Below are 22,053 nucleotides of genomic sequence, written 5' to 3'. Positions count from 1 at the left end.
GCTTTGTGGAGACGGCTGTGAAATCCAACCTGGGGATGGATATCAGGTAGCTTCGGATGGCATGGCTACGGAAAGGGGGGAGATAAAAATTCAGCACGCGTTTTAATCATCCTAAGAGCGTAAAGTAATATTGCAGTATTTGCAAACCTTTCTGTAACCTTCCATGGGAAGAAATACCGCTGAAGTTAAACCATGCAGGCTCATGCTTGCTCATCTTTTATCAAAAACTGTGTAGTGGAGGAGTCTGCCTGCAGCCCTGAGTGGCAGCAGGGAGAGGCCCAGGTGTTTCTTCATGTTGTCACACAGAGCCCTTGGATGATGCTGCTCCTTCTTCACTTCCTTACCCTTTGCTGTGTGCTCATAGCAAACAGCACATTAAAACAGGGGTTCTGGGAGAAAAAAAACACACACATATGTTAATTATGGATAACTTCCATTATCAGACATTGCACAATCTTTTGGAAATGCTTTGCAAGTGGTAACTCATTCCTGAAAACAGTGTGCCTGTACTGAGAGTGTTGTACCCGCTTATTTGTAGTCTGGTTTTAGAAAATGAAAATGTATGTTCAGCTTTGTAAAACACTCAAAAGTAGTCCTAATTCGGCTTGTAGTTTTTTCGTAAATAGGGAGATGTTGCCAAAGGGAGGGTGGAGGGAAGGAGAAAGAGAGCTAAAGTAAAAGCTAGTGGTAGTGTAAGTGAAACAAGACTCCTTAGAGACCATGGAAGAAAAGAAGGCTTTCCATGAAAACACTTCTCTGGATCTTCCTGCAGTGAGGGAAACCAATCAGTCCCTTCACTGTGCAGGATGGAAGCTGGCACTTACAAAGGACAGAGCACAACATCATTGCCTTCTTGTTTACTGCTCACATCCAGGTTGTGCCTTTTGGGTTGCTTGAATGCTCTCCTCACCAGGCTTCAGAGATAAAGACTGGGAGAGGCAGCCCAGAGTGCTGAGTTGCCCCAAGAGGAACTTCAGCCAAGAAGGAGATAGTGATGGCTTTTTTCTTGAGACCAGCAGCTCTAGAGACCCTATCATTCCCATACTTCCTGGATAACAGTGGTACCATCAGCAAAGAGAATATGAACGTTGAGCCCAAGAGGAATGAGTTCAGCCTACAAAATAACTTCTTATATGATGCAGAAGGTCCCCTTCCTCTCCAATAGAAGCTCAGATGGATTTCTTGGCTTCCAGAAGAGAATTTAAAATGAAGATTTAGTGTCAGACTGTTCAGCAAGTCCACCCTGACTCTTACATTTTCCCTTGGACAACGCGTCTTGTTCTACTAGGGCAGATGGGAACAGCCTGCAGATTTGCTTTTTTAACTGCTTTAAAACAAAAACTCAAAGACGCACAGGTTATGAAAACAGGATGTCAGCTTTTGTCAGAGAAGATCACAAGAAGTTTGAGGGTTTTTTTATTCTAGCTGCCTCTTTCTCTTTCTTTCTCTCTCATTTTCTTGCTCCCTCCCTCCTCCCCCTCCTAATTTCTGTCAGCACCGAGCACAGCTAGAGGGAGAGAAGAGGATGGCGGTGGCTGAGACGCAGCTGTATGCAAAGGTGTCCAATAAACACAGGAGCAAAAGCCCCTCTGCACTCCTGGAGTCTCTCCTGGCCAAAGGATTCCCAGCTCACATTGCGTGAGTAATGTTTTCAGCTACTTTTGTACAGTGAGAGGTGTTTCTTGTATCTACTTAAATGCAGACAGTGTGCATTTTCCATCAAGAGAACAAGATGCTTCTTGGGGGTGATGTCTCCATAGGAGGAGCAGGTCTGTCTCACTTTGAATACCTTGTAGAGCACTGTGTATTGATCTTATTGCTAAAAAAACTTGTTCTGTATCCATTTCTAAAACTATTCTGTATATTTGAAGACACGCTTTTCTGCACCTGGAGTTTGAGAGACTTCACAATGAGTTAAGTTGATATGTATAGTTCACTCTTTCATTTTTTTCTACTTACCACTGTTATTACAACGCAAGTAAATGTGGATGTAGCATCTGTACAAAGATTTTTTCAGGCCTGGCAAAAAAAAAGTGCTTGCTGGGTTTTGTCACAGGAGACTGTTTTAAAAGGGTAAGCTTTCATTAACAAGATGCCACATGAGTCTGTCCCTTTTTCTTTCTGTCCTAAATATGAATCTTGTTTCAAAAGCACATCCTTCCTAGAAAATGTCAGGCCCTGTCCTTGGCAGCTACATCTGAGGGAGGATGAACTGGTGGCAGCACTTCCAATTGAGTTAATAAAAACTCAATTACTTGAGTTAATAAAAACTTGTTAATAAAAACTTGTTAATAAAAACTCAGTTACTTGGTGGTAAATCCTTCCCCAGATATGGCTCTGGTCAGAAAAAGACGTTTGGAGGTTCTACAGAGCATCAACAAATTTCTGAAGGGAAAGTCTGGAGTCTGTGGTGGCAGACAGTTGTGCCATGGACTTATGACTGAAGAAAATAAGTCCTTTCATTAGAATGTCAGGGGAGTACTCACATAAGTGTTTGAAAAAGGACATCAATATCTCTGTAACCTCCATTTTGATTCTAGATTGAAAATTAAACAAGTTGATCAGGCTCCATTTTTCAGGAACACCAGGTGCTTGGTGAAGCATCTTTAGATGTGATGCGCACAGTTTACAGGGAAGCTGTGGGTTCATTATTCCTGGTTATGTCCAGTGGAATTTTAGCTGTGGAACTTAAAATCTGTCTTGTAATTTCTCTAGTAGATAATATTAGTATGGTCACTCCAAACTAAGGTCTAATTTTTATTCTGTATTTTATGTTCTCCGAATTGCTTTCAAAACATTCTCCCCAATGATTGACGAGGCTTTGTGCTTTCTAGGTCAAAATCAACAGATGGTGGACAAAGTGCAAAGCAGTCAACATAAAATGGCAAAAAAATCCAAAAGCACTTTTTTATTTGTTTGTTTTTCCTTACAGACTTTAACACATTGAAAATTTGGACTGTAGTTTATGAAACTTCTTAGTTGTTTCTGTAAGTCCTGGCTTCAAACATCGATGAAAGCTCTGAAAAATTGCTTGTCTGTGACATCCTGGCCTATAAAAAATAAGGCTCGTTGGAAATATTATAAAATCTTTCATAATATAGGACCAGCATGCAAAAGCAACATTTTTAGAAAGAACAAAACACAAATACTTGAGCAAGTGAGCATAATGAATACCTCATGCTTCGATAGAACAGAAATGTGATAGCTGTTTTCTGCTTTAGGGAAGAAGCAGCTTATTCTCCCCTATAAATACATTACTTTTAATTCAAATTTTAAATGATTTATTCCTACTGTTTATCTGAAAGTATTAGGCATGTATAGAATTTATCGTATACATTATCTTTCAACCTCCTTGGAAGCACAGGATGTCTAATTACAGCCTAACATTTTGCTAACACTGGGGGCTGAGAAACCCTGCTGGAAAGTATTCTACTACCAACCTATGTGATGGGATGAAAGATGGAAACAGACAGAAGAGCATGGGGGAGCAAGGAGATGATGCTGAGCATCATGACAGGCCATGGCCTTAGGTCTCCAATGGTCTTATTACTTTTATGATTGCACAGAGTCAATGTAAAGGAAAACTGCTGTCAAGCTCTGCTTGCCTTTGGGGCTGTTTACAAAGAGCTTGTTACCAAATGGGAGGAGCAGCATGGCATAAAATGATAAAACACTCACATTGAAGTGTAGCAGTAGGTGACAAAGGCTGGCAGTTCTGGCCAAGCAGCAGTAAGCATTTACATTCCAGCAGGGTATGACAGGAAAAGCTGCATGGGGAGCACAACAAAAATACAAGTTGTTCATGTTTGATGTGACAGAGAAGGGAGAATCAGCAGAGAGGCAGAAAAAAAAGGATGCAGGTCACAGGGAGGGCCACAGAGGAAACAGGGTCACTTTTGATCAACTAGCTCATGGTTTTGGGATTGATTTGGCCATAGTCGTCAATTCTAATTTTAGAGAGGAGAAAGGAAGAAGGTTGAGCTTGAGTGAAAAAATCGAGTTAGTCTTCAGCTGTGCTGATCCTCCACTAAGAACCAAATATGGTTGCATATGCACATATGCACATTTCATTGTTTTTAACAAACCAATATGTATTTTTGCATTAGAAAGAAAAGTCTGGGAAGAAGCAACCACAACAAGATTAAGACTTGCTCCTTAATGCACTTATGGCACTCCAGTACATGCACAGATGCCATATGGATAGAGGAAGATAAAAATGTGAGGATTAGGTCAAACAGATGGATGCCCTCAGCACACAGCGGTCAGAAAAGATAACCTCAAGAAAGAAGGAAGGATAAGCAGATGCGGAGTAACTTGGCAGTTTTTCTTCCGTTTCCGCTGTTTCTCATTCCCCTTCATGTCACTTCTGAGGTTACAGGTGGATTGCAGGGCTGGAAATGAGGTTCATGGGTGCAGGTGCTACTTAAACACAGGGAATCCTTCACCCTCCAAAAACTCAGCATTTACTCACAAAGACTCTGTCACATAAAGAATGTCAATGGCATTTTGAAAGCTCTAGCTATTCTCCTCTCTCTGGTGACCAGCAATAAAACCTGTGGGAACTGAAACAGGGGAAGGCCAGGTTGGAGGTTAGGAAAAGGTTCTTCACCAGAAGTTGGTGGGCATGGAATGGGCTGCCCTGAGCAGTGGTCACAGCCCCAAGAAGCCGGAGCTCAAGAAATATCTGCACAATGCTCTCAGACATAGGGCTTGATTTTTGGGTGGTCCTTTGTGGAGTCAGGAGTTGGACTCCATGATTGTTGTATGTCCCTTCCAACTCAGGAGATTCTATGATTCTGTGAAAAGGAAACATGAACCAAATTTGATCCCAAAGAATGTCAGTTGAATAAAAGGGGGAGAAAATTGAGATATTGTATGTTATCTTGGAATTAACCTGTGGCTTAGGTCTGGCTCTTTCTGGGCTATGGGAAATCCTCAGTCCAGACTTTCAAACTCCAAATAAGTATGTTTTGCTTAGGTTATATGTGTGGACTTGAATCTGGCACTTGAATCTGGGCTTCTCATTAATTATCAACAGAGCAAACCCTGTTCTTACAATGTGTGAAGGGACAGCTAAACCAACCCAAAGGAAGCCCATTTAATCAGTAGGGGTGCTAAGCAAATTTCTTCAAAACACATTCTGTGGATGTTCTGTGGAAAGGGCAGATTACCAGTCTACAAGGAATTAAAGACATGCAACAGATCCAACTGTCTGGAGGGCTTCAAGAACATTAATATGTGCCAGGAATAACCTTGTCATTATAGGTTAGGTTATTATAGGTATGTATTATGCTGAAAAATAGAATTGGTTGTCACATGTCCATTCTTCTTTATTTTATTAAAATCAAAGAAAACAATTTTAATGTTTTCTGTTATTCTGATGAATCCACTTGGTTTTCATTTGGTTTGTGTGGTTTTTTTCTAGGCAAAAAGCCTTGGTTGCTACTGGCCAAAAGTCAATAGAAGATGCTGCAAAATGGTAAGCACCTGTGATTTCTAAGGAGTGCTTTCAAATTAAAACTGACTAAAAACACTTGTTTACATACTGATTCTGTTACTTAATTTGAAGTTAGCTGCTTCTAAAGACTTTGCATGTGAGTTTCGTTTGTTTGTTTTTCATTTTAAATCATCACAGAAATAAATAATTGTATTTACAGTGATTCTGGGAAGCAAGATTATTTGCAGAAGTTCTAGGGTAAATTAAGAGCTGGGGAGTAGACTCCTGGGCAGAAGAAACTACTTTTACCACAGTAATGTCTCACAGGATTGGGGGACTGGCTGCTCTGGGCAGACATTTATCCTCAGTTTTAAGTCTCCTTCTTAACTGTGGGCTACTCACTGCAGTGGGGCTATAGTATCTGAGCTGCAATTGTGTGCATGCATGGGGCATAGCCAGACAGGCATTCAGAGCTGTATCACAGTAAACGTGCTCCCTGCCTCAGCACAGTGCTTGTGTTTGGTGCACATCCAAGGAAGCCAAGGAAAGAAGAGTAGGTGGCTCACATGCTTTCTCTGTGTGACGTGTTTTGATTTCAGGTTGCACTCTCACTGTAACGATCCCTCTTTGGATGACCCCATCCCCCAGGAATATGCTCTTTATTTGTGCCCCACTGGCCACTTGTTTAACTGCCTGCAAGAGTTTTGGAAGGAGAGCAAGCGGCAATGCGGGAAGAACAGAGCCCATGAGATTTTCCCTCACATCACACTCTGTGACTTCTTCACGGTAAGGCACAAAAAGTAACCACTGGTGGAACTGGACAGCTTGGCAAGTCCAGGCCAAGAGGCTATTGCTATGGTACCATTGCTATAGAGCAGCTGCACAAAATAATTGTGTAAATCATACTATGATATGAAATGCTGAGCATAATGAAAATAGAAGCATTTTGTTGCAAAATATAGAATAGTGTGGTGTCCTGCAGCCATTTGTCACAATTATGCAAACCAAAAAACATTAATAACTAATGCTGTGTTCTTGAGAAGTGTCGAGTTTAAAGGCCTGACCCTGGAAAAGATGCCTGAATTGTAAGTCTCACCTCACACACCTCAGCTCTGTTTCAGATAGTATATTTCTAGGGATGAATGTACACCAGTGCTATTCTATGTTCCTCAGCTGTCAGTGACAGATGACCTGGGTGCGTCCCATATAGGATATAAGACTCCCTGCCCTGCTCCTACCTCCCAGCCCAACCTCTTCTGTTTCCTGACACCGTGCATCTCCTGCACCTGAAAGGAGCAAATAGCTCTGCTAAGGAAAAAAAACAAACAGTGTGGAACTGGAACATCATTAATGTCTGTAACTTTGGCTGGATGGCACAAATTCCATCTTTTTCTATTTACTTCTTAAATTGTTTAATTGACACTTTTTGTGGAAGCATGGCTTTGTACAATCCTTTAATTTGCTGTAACTAGGGGACAAAAGATTACAAAGATTCTGAATTAACTTTCCTATGTACGTTGCTCAGCTCTTAAATTTTTTACCAGAGCAAAGAACTGTAGAATAACAATAATAAAAATTCTTACTTAGAATTGAAGAGAGAAGTCATGCTCTCTAACTCATTTCAGATTACTTCAGGTGGTAAAATATCTTGCTTTTTCTTCCTTCACTTAATGGTAAAAGACCTCATCTCCTCATACAGTACCAAGACACTGCTGATCAAGCTGGCAAATATTAATACATTTAATACCAGGAATTTCAGGCATGTTTGTAGATGTGTTATCTTTCTAAGGAAGTAATGCCCATCCTGTTTTCTGGTGTAACTTTACAAGACAGGCTGCCTCAACAACAGGCTGTTGATCTTAGAGGGTAAAGGATGTCCTTCCTCTGTTTTCTTTCAGTGTGAAGACCAGAAAGTGGAATTACTGTATGACATCTTAAAGAGAATCTGCAACAGCTTTGCACAGAGATTTCCACCAACTATTTCCCTATCATTACACTCATCCACCAGCTACCTTGGTTTCTTTGTTGGTGACAGCCACGCAAATATCCTCAAAGAGTTTGCTGTGGCCTTCTCTTCAGAGGCTTCAGCCCTAGCAGGTGGGATCAACATGAGAGGGAAAATGAGTGGGCTGTTGTGCAAACACTTAGACATGATAATGAAACTATCTCCCGTGTCTCCACAGCAGTGTAACAGATGTTTTACTGCTGGCAAGCACATTTTCCTCCTACAGATTCAAAAACAATGTGGCTAGAGGAGCTTGATTTAGACTCTGAAGATATGCTGCTTTTGTCTAGGAGGTGTTTGTTGAACTCTATGAACAAGAAAAAAGAAAAATACTAGAAGTCTTCATAAATTTATTCTATTTAGTAAATCCAGGTGAAGGTTTTGCCTGGCAACATCTTTCAAGCAGCAATCCCTTAAAACAATATGAGATCTTTGTTTTCTGGGCACTTACACTGTGCTGCTCATAATGGGTTTTGAAATGACCAGAGGTTATTCCATTTTGAGCTGTTACGGAGTAATTTCTGTGGGATCAACTTTATTGGGTTTGTTGTTTTCTGTTTTTTTGGTTTTTTTTTTTTTGCTTTACTTTTGTTATATTGGTCCACAAGCTGAAATGTTTGTCAGTATAACTTGAGAGCCCATCAGGATTAGGATATGTAAGATAGAAAGAGATCTACTCCTAAATACCCCTAGACCTCTGTACCCAACCTCTACTCTGTCTTTTCTTCATCAGGGACCAGTGCCATGATTGTGTGAGGACAGAAACAAAAGAGAAAATACATGTTTGGAGGAAATAAACCAAATCTTAACTATACCCAGTTCTCTGTCTCACATGTAGCCTTGGGAAGACAGACCTTTCCACCTTGGGGATATTCAATTCTCCGTGGCCAGACTGAGGAGGAAGGCGGAAATGAAAAAGCAAAGAAACGTAGCCCATTGGGCCTGGGTTTTCCCTTGTGCTCACATAAGTCTGTCTCCTCCTGAATCTGAGTCACACATCTCCTTTCAGTGGTTGTGTGCCAGCTGGGGATCTCCCACACCCGCAGCATTCTTCATCATAGCGAGGACAAGCATTTTTTACCTCACACCACCAATGGGTGAAGTGCTTTTTACATTCACAGTTGTCAGGTAATAAATACAATAAGGAAATGAAGATGTATATTTTAAACCAAGCTTACGGAACTAAGGAAGGGAGACCTCTATAACTTCCTAGGAGCAGACACATACTTCAGACAGTGGTGCAACAAACACCATATAAACATTTCCCATGACACTGGGAAACCTCAGACTGAAACGCTGCTGCCCTTGGATAGTGTGGTCTGGGAAAGACAAATTCTATACGTCAGACTGGGAAAGGAATTCCAACAGTTTGTTTTTTCTCTCAGCTTAAGCCAAGGCTCCAATTCAGTCCAGATTTCTGAATTATTTTGGTATAAATAAAGCCATGACATCTGGTAAAACAATTATTTAATAAAACTATGGTCTACTCTTCTACTAATTACAAAGATATTTCGTGAATCATGCAAAGCATGCAGGATAAAACACGAAGAACTTTAAACAGCCTTCCTTTGTAAGTCATGATATAAGTTGGTTGCTTTATTCCTAGACTGTCACGTGAAGCCCTGCCTAAAGCAGCTCCACCTTACCTTGGCTCACAAGTTCTGTCCTCACCACCAGAAGACTTTGGAGCAACTCGCCAAATGTATTAACCCAGAGGAGACCTGCCACTGGGTAGCTGCTCTCTACTCAAGGGACATGCGTTTTGTGCATTACCAGGTACTGTCATTGGGTTTATTACATTTCTGGGTCTGTAGTTGGAATATTTCCTGCAGTCATCTTATATGTTTTGTTTTGTTTTCTATGGGGAAAATCAGTGCATGCACAGTGCAGTGTTCAGAACGTATGGCTGCTTCAAGTATCTCTTTGGGCTGAAAAAACTGTATTCTTGAGTCTATAGGAGATATGTTTATGGTTACCTGCTTGACCTGCATGTCAGCAAGATCCAATCCCAAACTGCAGCAGCAGAACTCATCTTACAATGAGCTATGAGAAAATAAAAGAGACAGGAAATGATGACCTTTGAACATTTCCTTGTCAAATCACTGCTCTGCAGTAAAATTCCATTCAACAGAATAAGTTTTTTTTTTTTTTATTGTTCAACAATGATGAAAAAGGCACAGGTTAAACTTCAGTGAGCACAGCACAGTTCTCCCTGGTCAACTTCAGTTTACCAAATTCTTAGTTTAAAACAGTCAATATTTTTCCCATTTTCATTTCCAAATTTCAACTACAGAATGATGAATAACAGCTGTTTTTTTAATCCGGACCAGTATATTGTTTGGTTTTGAATCTCATATTTTACTTGAGAGAGCTACAAGTAATCACCGAAATAGCTGACAATCCTTTTGCTGTGCCTTCTTTCAAATATGTCACACTAGTTACAGGAAAAAAGAAAAAAAACCCTAATATTACGAATACCAAGTGCCTATTTTTACACTCAGTGCATATTTGCAGTTATCTGTCTGCTGAAGTAGCGAGTCAGAGCAAGCTGCAGTTGGGAAATGGTGCTGATGGCAGTGGCTGCCACAAGTTTAGCACATGTCCCTTGCATGCTGCTGCCCCTGCAGCCAGCTCCTGGCCTGACCCAGCTCTGTCCTTCCACCAGACACTGCGGGCTCTCTTCCAGTACAAGCCCCAGAATATTGACGAGCTCATGATCAATGCTGGGGACTTCATCTACGTCAACCCAACACAGCAGTCTGAAGTCAGCGAAGGCTGGGTCATCGGGACCTCGCACCAGAGTGGGTGCAGGGGTTTTCTTCCTGAAAACTACACAGAGAGAGCCAACGAGTCAGACACGTGGGTTAAGCACAGGTTGGTTGTGATCCACTCCACAGGTGCTGGAGTTTCTGGGCTTTCGTGGTGCAGGGGTTTTATGCAGCTGCTGTTCCTCCTTGCTGCTGGGAGAAAGCTAGAGGTGAGGTGAGCAGAGGGTACCTTGGTATCTGGGTGGGAAAATGAAATTTCTTAACAAGAAGTGATAGGACACATGCACACGGAAGCCTGGAGTCCAGCTGATCAAAGGATAGCCTGCCTGTGCTCCTGAATAATGTGAAGCACAGAATCACAGAATGATTTGGGTTGGAAAGGACCCTAAAGCCACCCAGCCCCAACCCTCTGCCATGGGCAGGGCTGCCACCCATCAGATCAGGCTGCCCAGGGCCCCATCCAACCTGGCCCTTAGCACTTCCATTTCTTCTTTTGTCTCATTTCAGGAGGTAGCAAAACCAACTTGAAATTAAATGAATTAAACCATGGAAAGGTTACTCCAACACCTTGTGCTCATCCTTGCCATGTCAATTCAACCTTTATCAGCAGGCATTTCACTGGCTTCCTGTGTAGCAAATGATTCTTCCAGATTAGATCTAATTTTTCTAAGCAAGAGGTATAGATTTCATCTGTGCTGAGCCCTTAGAGGCAGAGTGGTGACAATCAGGTATAATTTCCTGCTTGAAGCTCAGAATTCAGAATAGTTACATCCAATGCATGTCATCAGTTCATATAATTTACTCTTATTTTTACTGGGCAGATTACGACCTGAACAAAGTGATAAAATGGATTGCATGTGTGTGAAATATATTGAAGAGAATATGGAATCTTGGTTGTCATATGCCTATGGACAAAATCTGGACTTAAAAATCCCTTCTGTTTTTGTGTGTGCTCATATGTGTGTGCACTGTTTTTGCTTTTTCTACAGGGAATATGCTTTTGTGCCAGCTTCAAAATTGTTCACCCAATCCACAAATGATCCTAATGTTAAGCTGAATGGAGAAGTCCATAATCCTGTTATGTCAAGGAGTGTAACTGATGTTCTTTCACTTCAGGTAGTTTGGATTTTATTTCTTATCTTCACCATGTAGTTGTACATCATGTGCTATTAAGAAAAAGCATATATTAAATTTAATACTGTCTTCCTGGTTCTCCTTAACATTTTTCATGTTATAATGAATATATGTAGCGTATGCATACACTGCACATACATTTACAGTACCATATCCCATAAATATTTTGTAGTATATGTAATGTGGTATTAGCCTTGCCATCTTTTACAAAACTCTCTTTTGCAGGAGCTATATGTCCTTCCACCAATTCATGTGTGCTCTTTAACCCTCTTGCTTGGATCCATGGCAGAGCCACTGCTTGCCCTGAAGAACACTTTTTGTAGATGTGCACGTCTTTAATCTAAGCATTTCCCCAGCCTATGAGCTTCTCCCAGGAAGAATGTCTAGACCACAAAACCTTAAACTCTGATCTCATAGCAGTTGATTGGTGCCTTACGGCAGAAATGCAGAGTATTAGCAAAATATATATATATATATAAATATACATAAATATGTATCTCACACCACTTCTTAAGAATTCCCTTCTCTGTTCTTGAAGATACACATCACTAACCTTGATGTTGCAACAATAATGCTGTGATTAATTGTTTTTTAAAAAGTTTTAAAGCTTTTGAGGTATTCTTCCTTATCTTTTCCTCTCTGTATTCATTGTAAACTAACTCCTACATACTTAGAACGTGTTTGTAGCCTCGTGCAGACTAAGGGAAAACAAGGCCTCAGATGAGACCTGGGCTCACTAATCACTTAGCCATACACTGTTGGAAAAATGTAGAATCTCTGTTTTCATTTGGAAAAAAAGATGAGATTGATGTTAGAAAAGAATATTATTACTTAAATCAGCTAGCTGCTTTTCCTTTTTGTTTGTACCAATTACGCAATATATAGTAATGTAACTCCTTCCCACAGTGGAATTAAAAGATTTATCAGTACTACCTTTCACTAGAATAAACACTGAATTTAAATATAACCTGTAGCCCATGAAGATCAGAGATATTCTTCATTTGCTTTCAACAGAGAGCTAGTCAGGCTTATTTTTGTCCTAAATATTCTAATCCATTTTATCAATTTAATACTCTCCCCCTCTGTGGTTGTTATCTATCTCTTGGGACAGCCCTGCTGGTCCTTGCTATGTTAGACAGCATACAGCAATTTAGACTTTCCATGCAGGTTGTATATAATATTGTAATGGAAAGTAATTTTTATATAGCTTTCTCAGAACACCAATCTGCGAAGAGGTGTGTTAGTGATGCGCCATGGAGAAAGAGTTGATCAGGTCTTTGGGAAATCTTGGCTTCAACAGTGCTTAACTGCAGACGGTGAGTAAGATAATGGGAGTTTCTGAGCAAACCTGACCCAGAACTTTACCCCAGCATCAGAGTATAAGGGATACAGGCTTCTACCTGTAGATGTAAATGCTGACACAGAAGAGTGAATAATGATGCGCAGTCAGACGCAACACTTCTTTGACCTACACCTAACCATCATCATGTCATAGAATCCTTAGAATTGAAAAAGACCTTTAAAGCCCATCTGGTCCAACTTCCGTGTAATGAACAGGGACATCTACAGCTAGAACATGTTGCTCGGAGCCTGGTCCAACCTGGACCTTATGTCATGTCTTTTATGTTTGTTTTGGATAAACACCACAGAACAAACATTGCTCTGGTACGGTTGTCGCTGACAGAAGCACAAAACATAAAATCTCTACTATTATCTATATCTATATCTCTACTATTAGTTATTCAGACGACCTGGTTGAGGCTTATCAGACACCTCCACTTTCTGTGTTCGTTCTCCTCCACTCCCTTCTTTTGCTCCTTTGGAGCTTGCAGAAGAGGTGTTATTTTGCTACGACAGGTGATTTCCCAAGTCAGTGTTATGAACTTAAAACGTGATCTCTTTGAGGTAATTAGTAGTCACTGGGATTTTTTAACAGGGCTCCAGCCTGTTTTTATTTGCCAGCAGAAATATAATTCTGGTCTGAGAATTCAAAATGAATGGAGCCATTACAACAAAAGGCAGACGGTGTATTTTGTTGCTGCCTCCCTCTCATCACAGCAAAATGTTCCACCTTGTTTTAGGAAAATACTACAGGGCAGACCTCAACTTTCCTTCCACCCTACCAAAACGGAAAGACAGTGTAAAGCATTTTGAGCATGATCCTCCTTTATCTTCCTGCGGTGTTTTCCAATCAAGACTTATAGGTAAGATGGATAATATCCTACTGCAACTATATGGGTTTGGGAAGCGATCTTTCAGCATCTGGCAGAGCTCACACTGGCCTAGTAGTAGAGAAACTTGCTAGCAGCATTGTTTGTGGTAACCATTCTGGATGAACAACTGCTTGTTGTCTTGTCTTGTCTTAACTACTTGTTAAACAGTAAAATAGAGAGAGAGGCTGGTTGTTCATTCTAGAGACCCAGTCTGCCAGTTCCTGGCCAAGATAGTTAAAAGAAGGAAACTGCAACACTACCTGTGCCCTGCTGCACATCTGCAAGAGAGTGATGTCTCATTCAATTGTCACTGAGGGAGAGGGCTGGCTGGAGGACACAGCTTCGTGGTCAGCAGACTGTGGTCAGCTTGTCACAGATAAAACTGCTAGCTGGGTGATATGGGTTAGTCTGACTCAGTTCACTCACCAAACAAAGTTATTTCTGCACCCTGAGCATGCACGTCTGATGTTGACAATACGAGTCTGGTGCAAATGCTTAGCTGCTGTTGGCAGATTTTGTGACAGTCTTCTGTAATTACCTTTCCAATGCTTGGTCCTAGCTTTTTTTACTGAAACACTTTTGCAGTAGTTTCTCACTTACAGTGATGAGTGAAACAGCACCTCACGTTGCTGTTCCCACTAGGGGAAGCTCTGCTGGACCAGGAGGTGACAGTCAGCTACATGTACTCATCGCCTGCCCTACGCTGCATACAGACAGCCCAACATGTACTGCAAGGTAAGGCATAAAAAATGAAAATCTCTTTGTCAAACTGCCATCAAGTTTCTGGGGGTAGCCAGCAGGAGCAGGGAGGTGATCATCCTTCTGTATTTAGTACTGGTGTGGCCACATCTCAAATTCTGTGTTCAGATTTGGGCTCCACACTACAAGAAAGACATCAAGGCCATGGGGCAAGTCCAGAGAAGAGCAGTGGAGCTGTGAGGGATCTGGAGCACAGGTCTGATGGGGAGCAGCTGAGGGAACTGGGGTTGTTCAGTCTGGAGAAGAGGAGGCGCAGGGCAGACCTTGTTGCTGTCTGCAACCACCTGAAAGGAGGTTGTGGAGAGATGGGAGCTGGCTTCTTCTCCCAGGTAAACAGTAATAGTAAGAGAAGTTATGGTGATAGTGACCTCAAGTGAGCCAGGGGAGGTATAGGTTGGATATTAGGTACCATTTCTTCTCAGAAAGAGTGGTCAAGTGCTGGAATAGGCTGCCCAGGGACTAGATGATCTTTGCCGTCTTTCGGACTTCAATGATTCTGTGTACAATTCTGTGGTTATTTATTGCAAGCCAAAGGATTTTAGTTCCTTCATGCTTCAAATCTCTTTCCTTCCTCCTCTTCCATTCTCTCTTCTCCTCACTGTTCCTCACCTCTCCCCTCTAATAGATCTGTGAAGGGCTCACAGTTCATCATCATCCTTACATCTTCAGTAGGACATGTGCATTTCTTATGGGAAATGGTGCAACCCTGTAACCTCTCTTGAGAATAATAAACAAAAGAATGTATCTTTTTACAACAATTACATTAAAATTCTGCTGTAGAATGATTTATTGCCCCACAGAGTGGTCACTCTACAAAATGTTATATACAAATGGGTAAAAAAAGACATTTCCTTTATAAAGTTTATTCAGATTGAAACATTGCTGAGGTCTTTTGCTCACTTCTGTACTTTGAAAGTATCACAAGAGAACTCCAGAAATAACAACAATAATAATAGCAATATAGCTATAACATAACAAAAATGTCTCATTTTTTGTGTGTCCTAACATTAGTCAGACAAGAATATGTTGCCTTCATTTAAACACAATCCTTTTTTTTTTTCAACAATAAGCAGCTTATTTGGTTAATGAAAATATTACAGCAAACAAAACAGAATGTACTGCCCAAATGTGACAGTTTGGCAGTTTGAGTATACCTTCTTCTTTTTAAGAAATACAGTTTGTCTTTGCAGGGCTTAAATTAGACCAAAAAGTCAAAATCAGAGTGGAACCAGGACTGTTTGAATGGACCAAGTGGGAAGCAAGCAGAGTAATTCCAAACTTTATGACTCTCACAGAACTGACAGAGGCTTCTTACAACATAGATACAAGTTACAGGTAATTTCTTCCTCTCTAGCTGTTAAAGCCAGTTCTTCTTCTCCTGAGGTACCTCCTCCCTCTTTATATGTCATAAACCTTTAGGGACATTGCAAACAATGGATGATGCTAATCAAATTCAAGACTGCGTGGTCTATTCCCAAAGATATGCAGTCTTCTGTCTCATGGCAAGAGTCAGCTTTGTTGCTCTAACATGGAGACAATATGGGCCTTTTTAGAAATGGGCATATGGGCACACACCTGGAGCTTGCATACTGCATTAGCCTTGCTCTGGTGCTGCTTTCACATCCATTGGGTTGAGAGAGGTGTCCCCAACACGAGCCAGCTTTCCTTGTGATTTGGAGGGTGGGGTTGGGGGCAGCAGAACAGTTCATGCCAAACTCAGTCGAGGAGGGCGTTGTTATGTTTTGAGTTGCAGCAAGGATTTTTTGGGGGCCCCCAGAGCTGAAAGAGGGGACTGATGCTATTTCTGAGTACTTGCAAACCACAGAGGAGCAGAAAATGAATGAGCTCCAATTTACCTAGCTGCTTACTGTGCTCTCTGGGGCTGCTCTGTGTGTGCAGTGCACAGCCAGCTGCAGGAAATTGCTCAGCTAATAAAAGTGAGCGTGTCTGAGGTGTCCCACTTGTGTAAGAAAGAGGGAAAGGAACTTCTCAGCTCATAATGTATTTCTTACAGCCAAGTGAGCGTCTTCATTTTAAACTTCGTGAAAGAATAAAATCTTTCCTATTCATGGGACGTAGGTCATTCTAAACTTTTTCAACAGTTTTTTCAATATGAGATCATTTTCCTCAAATTTCCACACAGGACAGAGTGCAGGTATAGAGCAGTGGGAACTGGAGAGGAAACCTTTGCAACAGTGCCAACTGCAGCCTTACAGCTCACTCAGGTCCAGGCAAAAGCAGAGAGGATAAGCTGTAACCCTGCACATTTGATGCCACTTTCTTGCTGTCGTGGACAGGGTTCAAAATCCTCTGGTTGCAGAGGTAGTTTTACCATATGCACTCACTTCAAGGAGCAGCTTTCACCTGGGTCAAGTCCCGGACTGTTCCATCAGCAGACTTAACCTGGCCAGAATTAGTATTAGCTATGATTAACAATTTAGCATGGGCCTGCCACATGGTTTTACCACTTATTTTCTACTTCTGTAGTTTGTGCTGCTGTAGTTTACCTGAAATGTATCAAGGACTCGCTGGTAAAAGTACACTTTGATATCAAATCTTACTACAATATATGAATCTAATCTCTCTTCTATCTATTCACTGAAAAAGGAGGCTAGCAAAACAGCAGGGCAGTTTTTTTTTGTAGAAAGAAATAAACATTCTGGATTGTGTCACAGCATGTGCCTAATCATATAATCATACTTGCCAGCCATGGCTGTGAATTTCTCTAGCTCTCAGATTCAAAGGATGATATGAAAAATAGGAAATGAGTCTGAGGAGGCTGAATTCTCTTGCCAAGAAGACCTAATGTAAGCATCAACCAAGAAAAGCAAGGAGATTGTTGAGAGGCAGCAAATCACTGTTGTCCTGCTATTTTGCTAGTCCCCCAACACTGGGGAGGCTGGTAGGGCTCTCATCACTCAGAATTTGGCCTTCTCAGCTGCCTATCCTTGGCACCACCAGCCACTGTGCACCAAGACATGGTAGACTCTGCCATCTTTTTCCAAGTATGGACACAGACAGGTCAAGGAAGCTCCTGAGAAACTTTGGGATGGGTCTTAATTTAAACAACTTCCACTGTAAACTAGGGGCTTTATTAAAGCATGGTTTTCTCTGCTTCTGGTGTTTTATGAACTACAAGATGTGGGCTTAAGTTTTAATGTGAATTGCTGAGGTATCGGTGTGTCAGTCAGGTCAGTGGATAAACCCACATCCTTTTAACCAAGTGCTTCCTCTTATGTCTGCTCATTCATCTAGATTAAAACGTATTTCTGATTATATTGTCAGGGGAATCATCCCACTCTCTTCTCTGGTCCCGTCAGAAAGTTATGAGGAATATGTGAGCAGAAGCTCTGCAGTTATAAAAGAGATTGTCACTGCCTGCCCCAGCAAAGGTAAAGGTTTCAAATCTTTGTATATTCTGCAAGATACTTTCAGTATCAGGAATAGGCATGTGTTTGTCAACAGAGGCACATTTATCGTTGATTATTTGTTTTGCACAGAGTTCAAGGTAGGCTTGTAGCTGTTGGCCTGTAGTAAGTAAAAATAAAAACAATTTACAGAACAGAAAAGAAAAATCAAACTTAAACAGAAGGCAGTAAAAAATTACAAGAGTAATTTTGATCATTCTACTTGTGCCTTGGGATGAAGATCAGCATCAGAAAATCGCGTTTCTGGAAAGCTGTTCACTGAGCAAATACTTTTTCTCATTAGCTGCCATGTCTGCAACATGTCAGACTTTTTCCGACCAGCGCAGTACACTCTGCCACATTAACAAAGATGTCTGCAAAGTCAGACAACACCCTAACTACCTTTCTTTTCTTACTATGGTGTTTCAGGTGTCATCCTGATTGTGGGGCATGGCTCTTCCTTGGCATCTTTCACCCGACCTCTGATAGGACTCCCTGCCAGAGACAGCAGCGACTTTGCCCACATAGTCCGAAAGGTAAGAAGACTTTTTATTCAGTAGGCAGCTTTCTGTATGTGTTTCTGTACTTTCAGTATCGAGTTTTCCCAGGCAGTGAGATTTGTAACGACACGTCAATACCACTGACATTAGCTCCCTCAGTACAAAAAGATCTATCTTGTGTAGTTTTAGCATAGAACTAGTGGTCAAAAGAAGAATTTTGTCCTGTTAAATAACATATTAGGAGATATTCATTCAACACCCATGCATAATCAGTATCAGGTAGCAGCTACATGTGAGGTGTGTGTGGAAACATCTCCCTCTGGCATGAGCCTCCTAACTATAGAAGCAGGACTAAGAGCCTTCCTTCTCCTCATAGTGTTATGAGCATAAATTGCAGCTATATTCAGTAAGTGACTCTTTAAATTGTACATTTTCAGGTCACTGCAAGTTCACAGCTTAATTGCTCAGCTACAGGGCAAAGCAGAGAAGGCTTTTCTTGCCAGCTTCACAAGTGAGGCTTGCCCTTGAGACTTTGCTGAAGAGTTTTTTTGCTTGTTTTACTTGTGTATTATCACCAGTGGCAGATTTTTTCACTTCAGTTTTCCTTATCATCTGTCTCGGTATTACTAAGAGGAGAATTCAGTCTTTAGACGTGATTTTACTTCCTACAGTTGATGCATAAGGAGTGAATACATCTTGATTTTCAAATCCAAGTGTGAGCTCAAGGTGATGGCACAAGCTCAGCTGTTTCACCATAGGCATCCAGCCTGTTTTCAGTTTGTTTCAAAAGTGGCAAAATGTTCCAGGCTCTATCTTCAGAATGGTCTCAGAATCTGCTCTTCTGTTCTGCTGCAAAACCAAATCAATGACCCTGCTGGTAACTGCTGCTTGTATCCTTCCTTCCTAGATCCCTTCTCTGGGCATGTGTTTCTGTGAAGAGCTCAAAGAGGAGAAGAAATGGCTGATGGTTAACCCTCCAGTGAAGACATTAACTCATGGAGCAAATGCAGCATTTAACTGGAGAAATAGTATCATGGAAGGTTAGAAGGCCAGCTTTGTCCTTGCATCTGTCAAAAACAAGGTGAAGATAGCTTGTGGTACAGCACAGTCCAGCAATACATCTAGAAAAGTTAAGAGTGGATGAGAGTTGTCCTCTCTGAGGAGTCAAAGCACAGAAAGCAGTTTGGTGCCTGAACTTTGCTTTCTTCTCAGTAATTGAGGAAAAAGAACATAGGACCTGGCATACAAGAGAGCAAATTCTACTGCTAAAGGCACTCTAGTAGACATTATTACATCTTCCAAGACCAAAATATAACCAGTTCAATGCAGTAAAAATTACTTGTTTCATGCACTTCTATATTTTCAGTCAGGAAGAGAAATAGAGACTGAAAAAAGCAGTCTCCTACCCAGAGATGTCAGCTCTACCCAAGGCCAGTTGGTTTCCTGTTGACTCCTCCAGTTCTGCAAGAGCACAGGAGGAGGGGAAATACCATACAGACAATATGTTTACCTCTGCTACAAAATAGAATCATTTTCTACCACAGCAATTCTCCCACTGTTTCCACAGTGATCAGTGTTGAAAAAAAAAAAAAAAAAAAAAAAAAAAAAAAAAAAGGCTTTTCTTCAGAGAAGATTGAACCGATTGCTTTAGTGTTACTGGGGCAAACAAAGATGCCCTGTGTTACTTGTACTGGTGACAAAACCTTGATTTGAGCAACTCTATCTGCTGAACACTTCCTGAGATGACACTGGCAGGACAACAGCCATGCTGTGTGCTGCTCTGTGCCAAATCATATGAATTGTGACACGCTGCCAGATGGGTTGTTTGACTGGTCTCCATAGCTCTTTGCTTGATTATTTGTCTGATTAAAATGTAGTCCCAACATTTTATGCACAAACAGGAACGTGCCCTTAAAGGGCAGTGTTGAGCTTTGCACTTGTGCCTATAGCCTGAGGGCACGCAAGGGGAGCCCATCCAGCACACCACACAGGCACCCACCAACCTCCCTTAACAATGGCATGGAGATCTCTTGTCTCAGTCTTGCACCTGAAATCATTCATTTTGGTTTCCCAGATCCATCAGGGATGCTTGGGCTCCTGTTCTTTTAAATCACTTTGGACACTGAAGGGTCAGGAGTAGCATGGGATGAGGACCTGGCCCTGAGCATGTTATTCCATGGTGCTTCCAGCTTCATTTCAGCTGAAGTACCAGCTCCCACTTCATTGCCCTCCCATGGGATCTTCCTATCTGTGAATGTTGTTGCTTTTGGTGAGATTTATTCTGATTTCACCAAGTGATTGCACAGGTGCCACTGGAGAATATGTGAGGCCAGAGCTGCCACTGCAGACTGAAGCCCAAATGTAAGAGGGTGGTGTCGGGGGCTCTGGCTGGGTGTGCGTGATGGCGTTGTGTGGGCTTCTGAATTGAGCTTTTTTCTAGGAATACAGCCTTCAGATGGAGAAATGGCCCTGTCTTAATGCATGAGAGCAGCTGTACTTTGCTGCTATTTCACACTGCTATTGTCCCTCACCTCTGACAAGTTCCCTTTTGAGCTCAAAGACAGCTTTGCAGTCTATGTCTCAAGCCTCAGCCCATCTGCAATCCCTCCTCCCTGTGTGCGAAGAAATGCAGGCAAATGGCAAGCTGGGCCTCCTTCCTCCAGCATGACACGCTTGTGCGTGGCATAAGGGGAGAGGTCTTGTGTTTGGTGACACTTCCACCTGCACTGCTTGGAGCTAAATAAAAGCCCAGGTGAGGATAAGGATGGGCAGGAGCGATGGAGCTGCTCTCAGTTCATGCGACAAGGGAAAAAGCTCACTGCTGAAATGGCACCTGTATCTTCCTTTAAAACAATAAAACACAAAACACCTCCTCTCTCTTCATCCAGCAGCATCAGATCCATTTTCTGTGTGGCTCCACTAGGAGGGTGATCTGCAGGTATAGTGTCTTCCTTTTTCTTTGAACAGTTCCCTTGTGCTTTTACCACTGCACACAACATAGTAATGAAATACTTTGCTTTTCATGCCTCTCCACCTGCAGAATGCTTCTTACAGCCAGTTTATTGCTCTCTACTCCTGTTCATGTTACTAAGTTGGTAAGCACTGCTTGGCAGGGCTTTCCTTACAGGTGGGGGCATAGGGAAAGAATTTGACAAATTTACTCAGTTCTATCATGCAGAGAGCCCACAGAGCACCAAGAAACCCATCTGCAAACCAAATATGCTTGGTAGGAATGTCATTAAGACATTTGCACCACAGAAAAAGACAGTGTATTGTTTTTCACTACATATGCACTCCAATAATTTTGAATTTGGTGAATGCAGCGAATTGAACCTCAGAGCATGTAGGAAAGAGGATTTGGGGACTTGAATATTTTTCTTGTGGTGTTTTCTAAACCTCATACTGCACCGCTGAGCAGAAGAGGAGAAAAGTTTTGTTGCAAAGTTTTGTTTTAGCTTATACAGATTTTATTTCAGTCATCCAAATTAACTGAACAGGCAGCAGAAGTGGCAATTGTATCCAAAGCTCAATGAAAGGGCAAGGATAAGCTCTTCTACTCACAAGTTCCCCTTTTTGGGTTTTCTTACAACCCCATATGAGCATAGACTCAGCTCCAAAAATATTTTGTAGGATCAGAGCTGCAATTATATCTTTCTTCTACAACCTACAATCTAAGAATCTACAAGGATTTTTAGTTGTAAAAACTGGTGCTTAGAAGAGAGACAGAATTCCTGATGGGATGTGTTCATCATATGAAATAAATTGCTGAACACAGGTAAAGCTTTTATTTTATTTTATTTTATTTTATTTTATTTTATTTTATTTTATTT

At 41.5% G+C, this 22,053-nt stretch overlaps 1 protein-coding gene across 1 annotated transcript; it reads left to right on the top strand.

The window, feature by feature from the left end:
* The first annotated feature begins 1,525 nt into the window (after positions 1-1,525).
* On the top strand, positions 1,526-19,772 carry UBASH3A (ubiquitin associated and SH3 domain containing A). Its single transcript, XM_042867532.1, has 14 exons — positions 1,526-1,638; positions 5,426-5,479; positions 6,037-6,223; positions 7,336-7,534; positions 9,049-9,218; positions 10,108-10,316; positions 11,200-11,326; positions 12,552-12,660; positions 13,426-13,548; positions 14,200-14,292; positions 15,507-15,651; positions 17,602-17,708; positions 18,153-18,259; positions 19,131-19,772. The coding sequence occupies exons 1-14, from the start codon at positions 1,526-1,528 to the stop codon at positions 19,266-19,268; spliced, it is 1,881 nt and encodes a 626-aa protein (XP_042723466.1). The 3' UTR covers positions 19,269-19,772.
* Positions 19,773-22,053: the final 2,281 nt, after the last annotated feature.

This window comes from Lagopus leucura, unplaced genomic scaffold (assembly GCF_019238085.1).
Source record: "Lagopus leucura isolate 7727_CA_CO unplaced genomic scaffold, USGS_WTPT01 Super-Scaffold_100001, whole genome shotgun sequence".
Lineage (NCBI taxonomy): Eukaryota > Metazoa > Chordata > Aves > Galliformes > Phasianidae > Lagopus > Lagopus leucura.
Note: the sequence above shows the minus strand (reverse complement) of the source record. Positions and strands in the feature narration are given on the sequence as shown.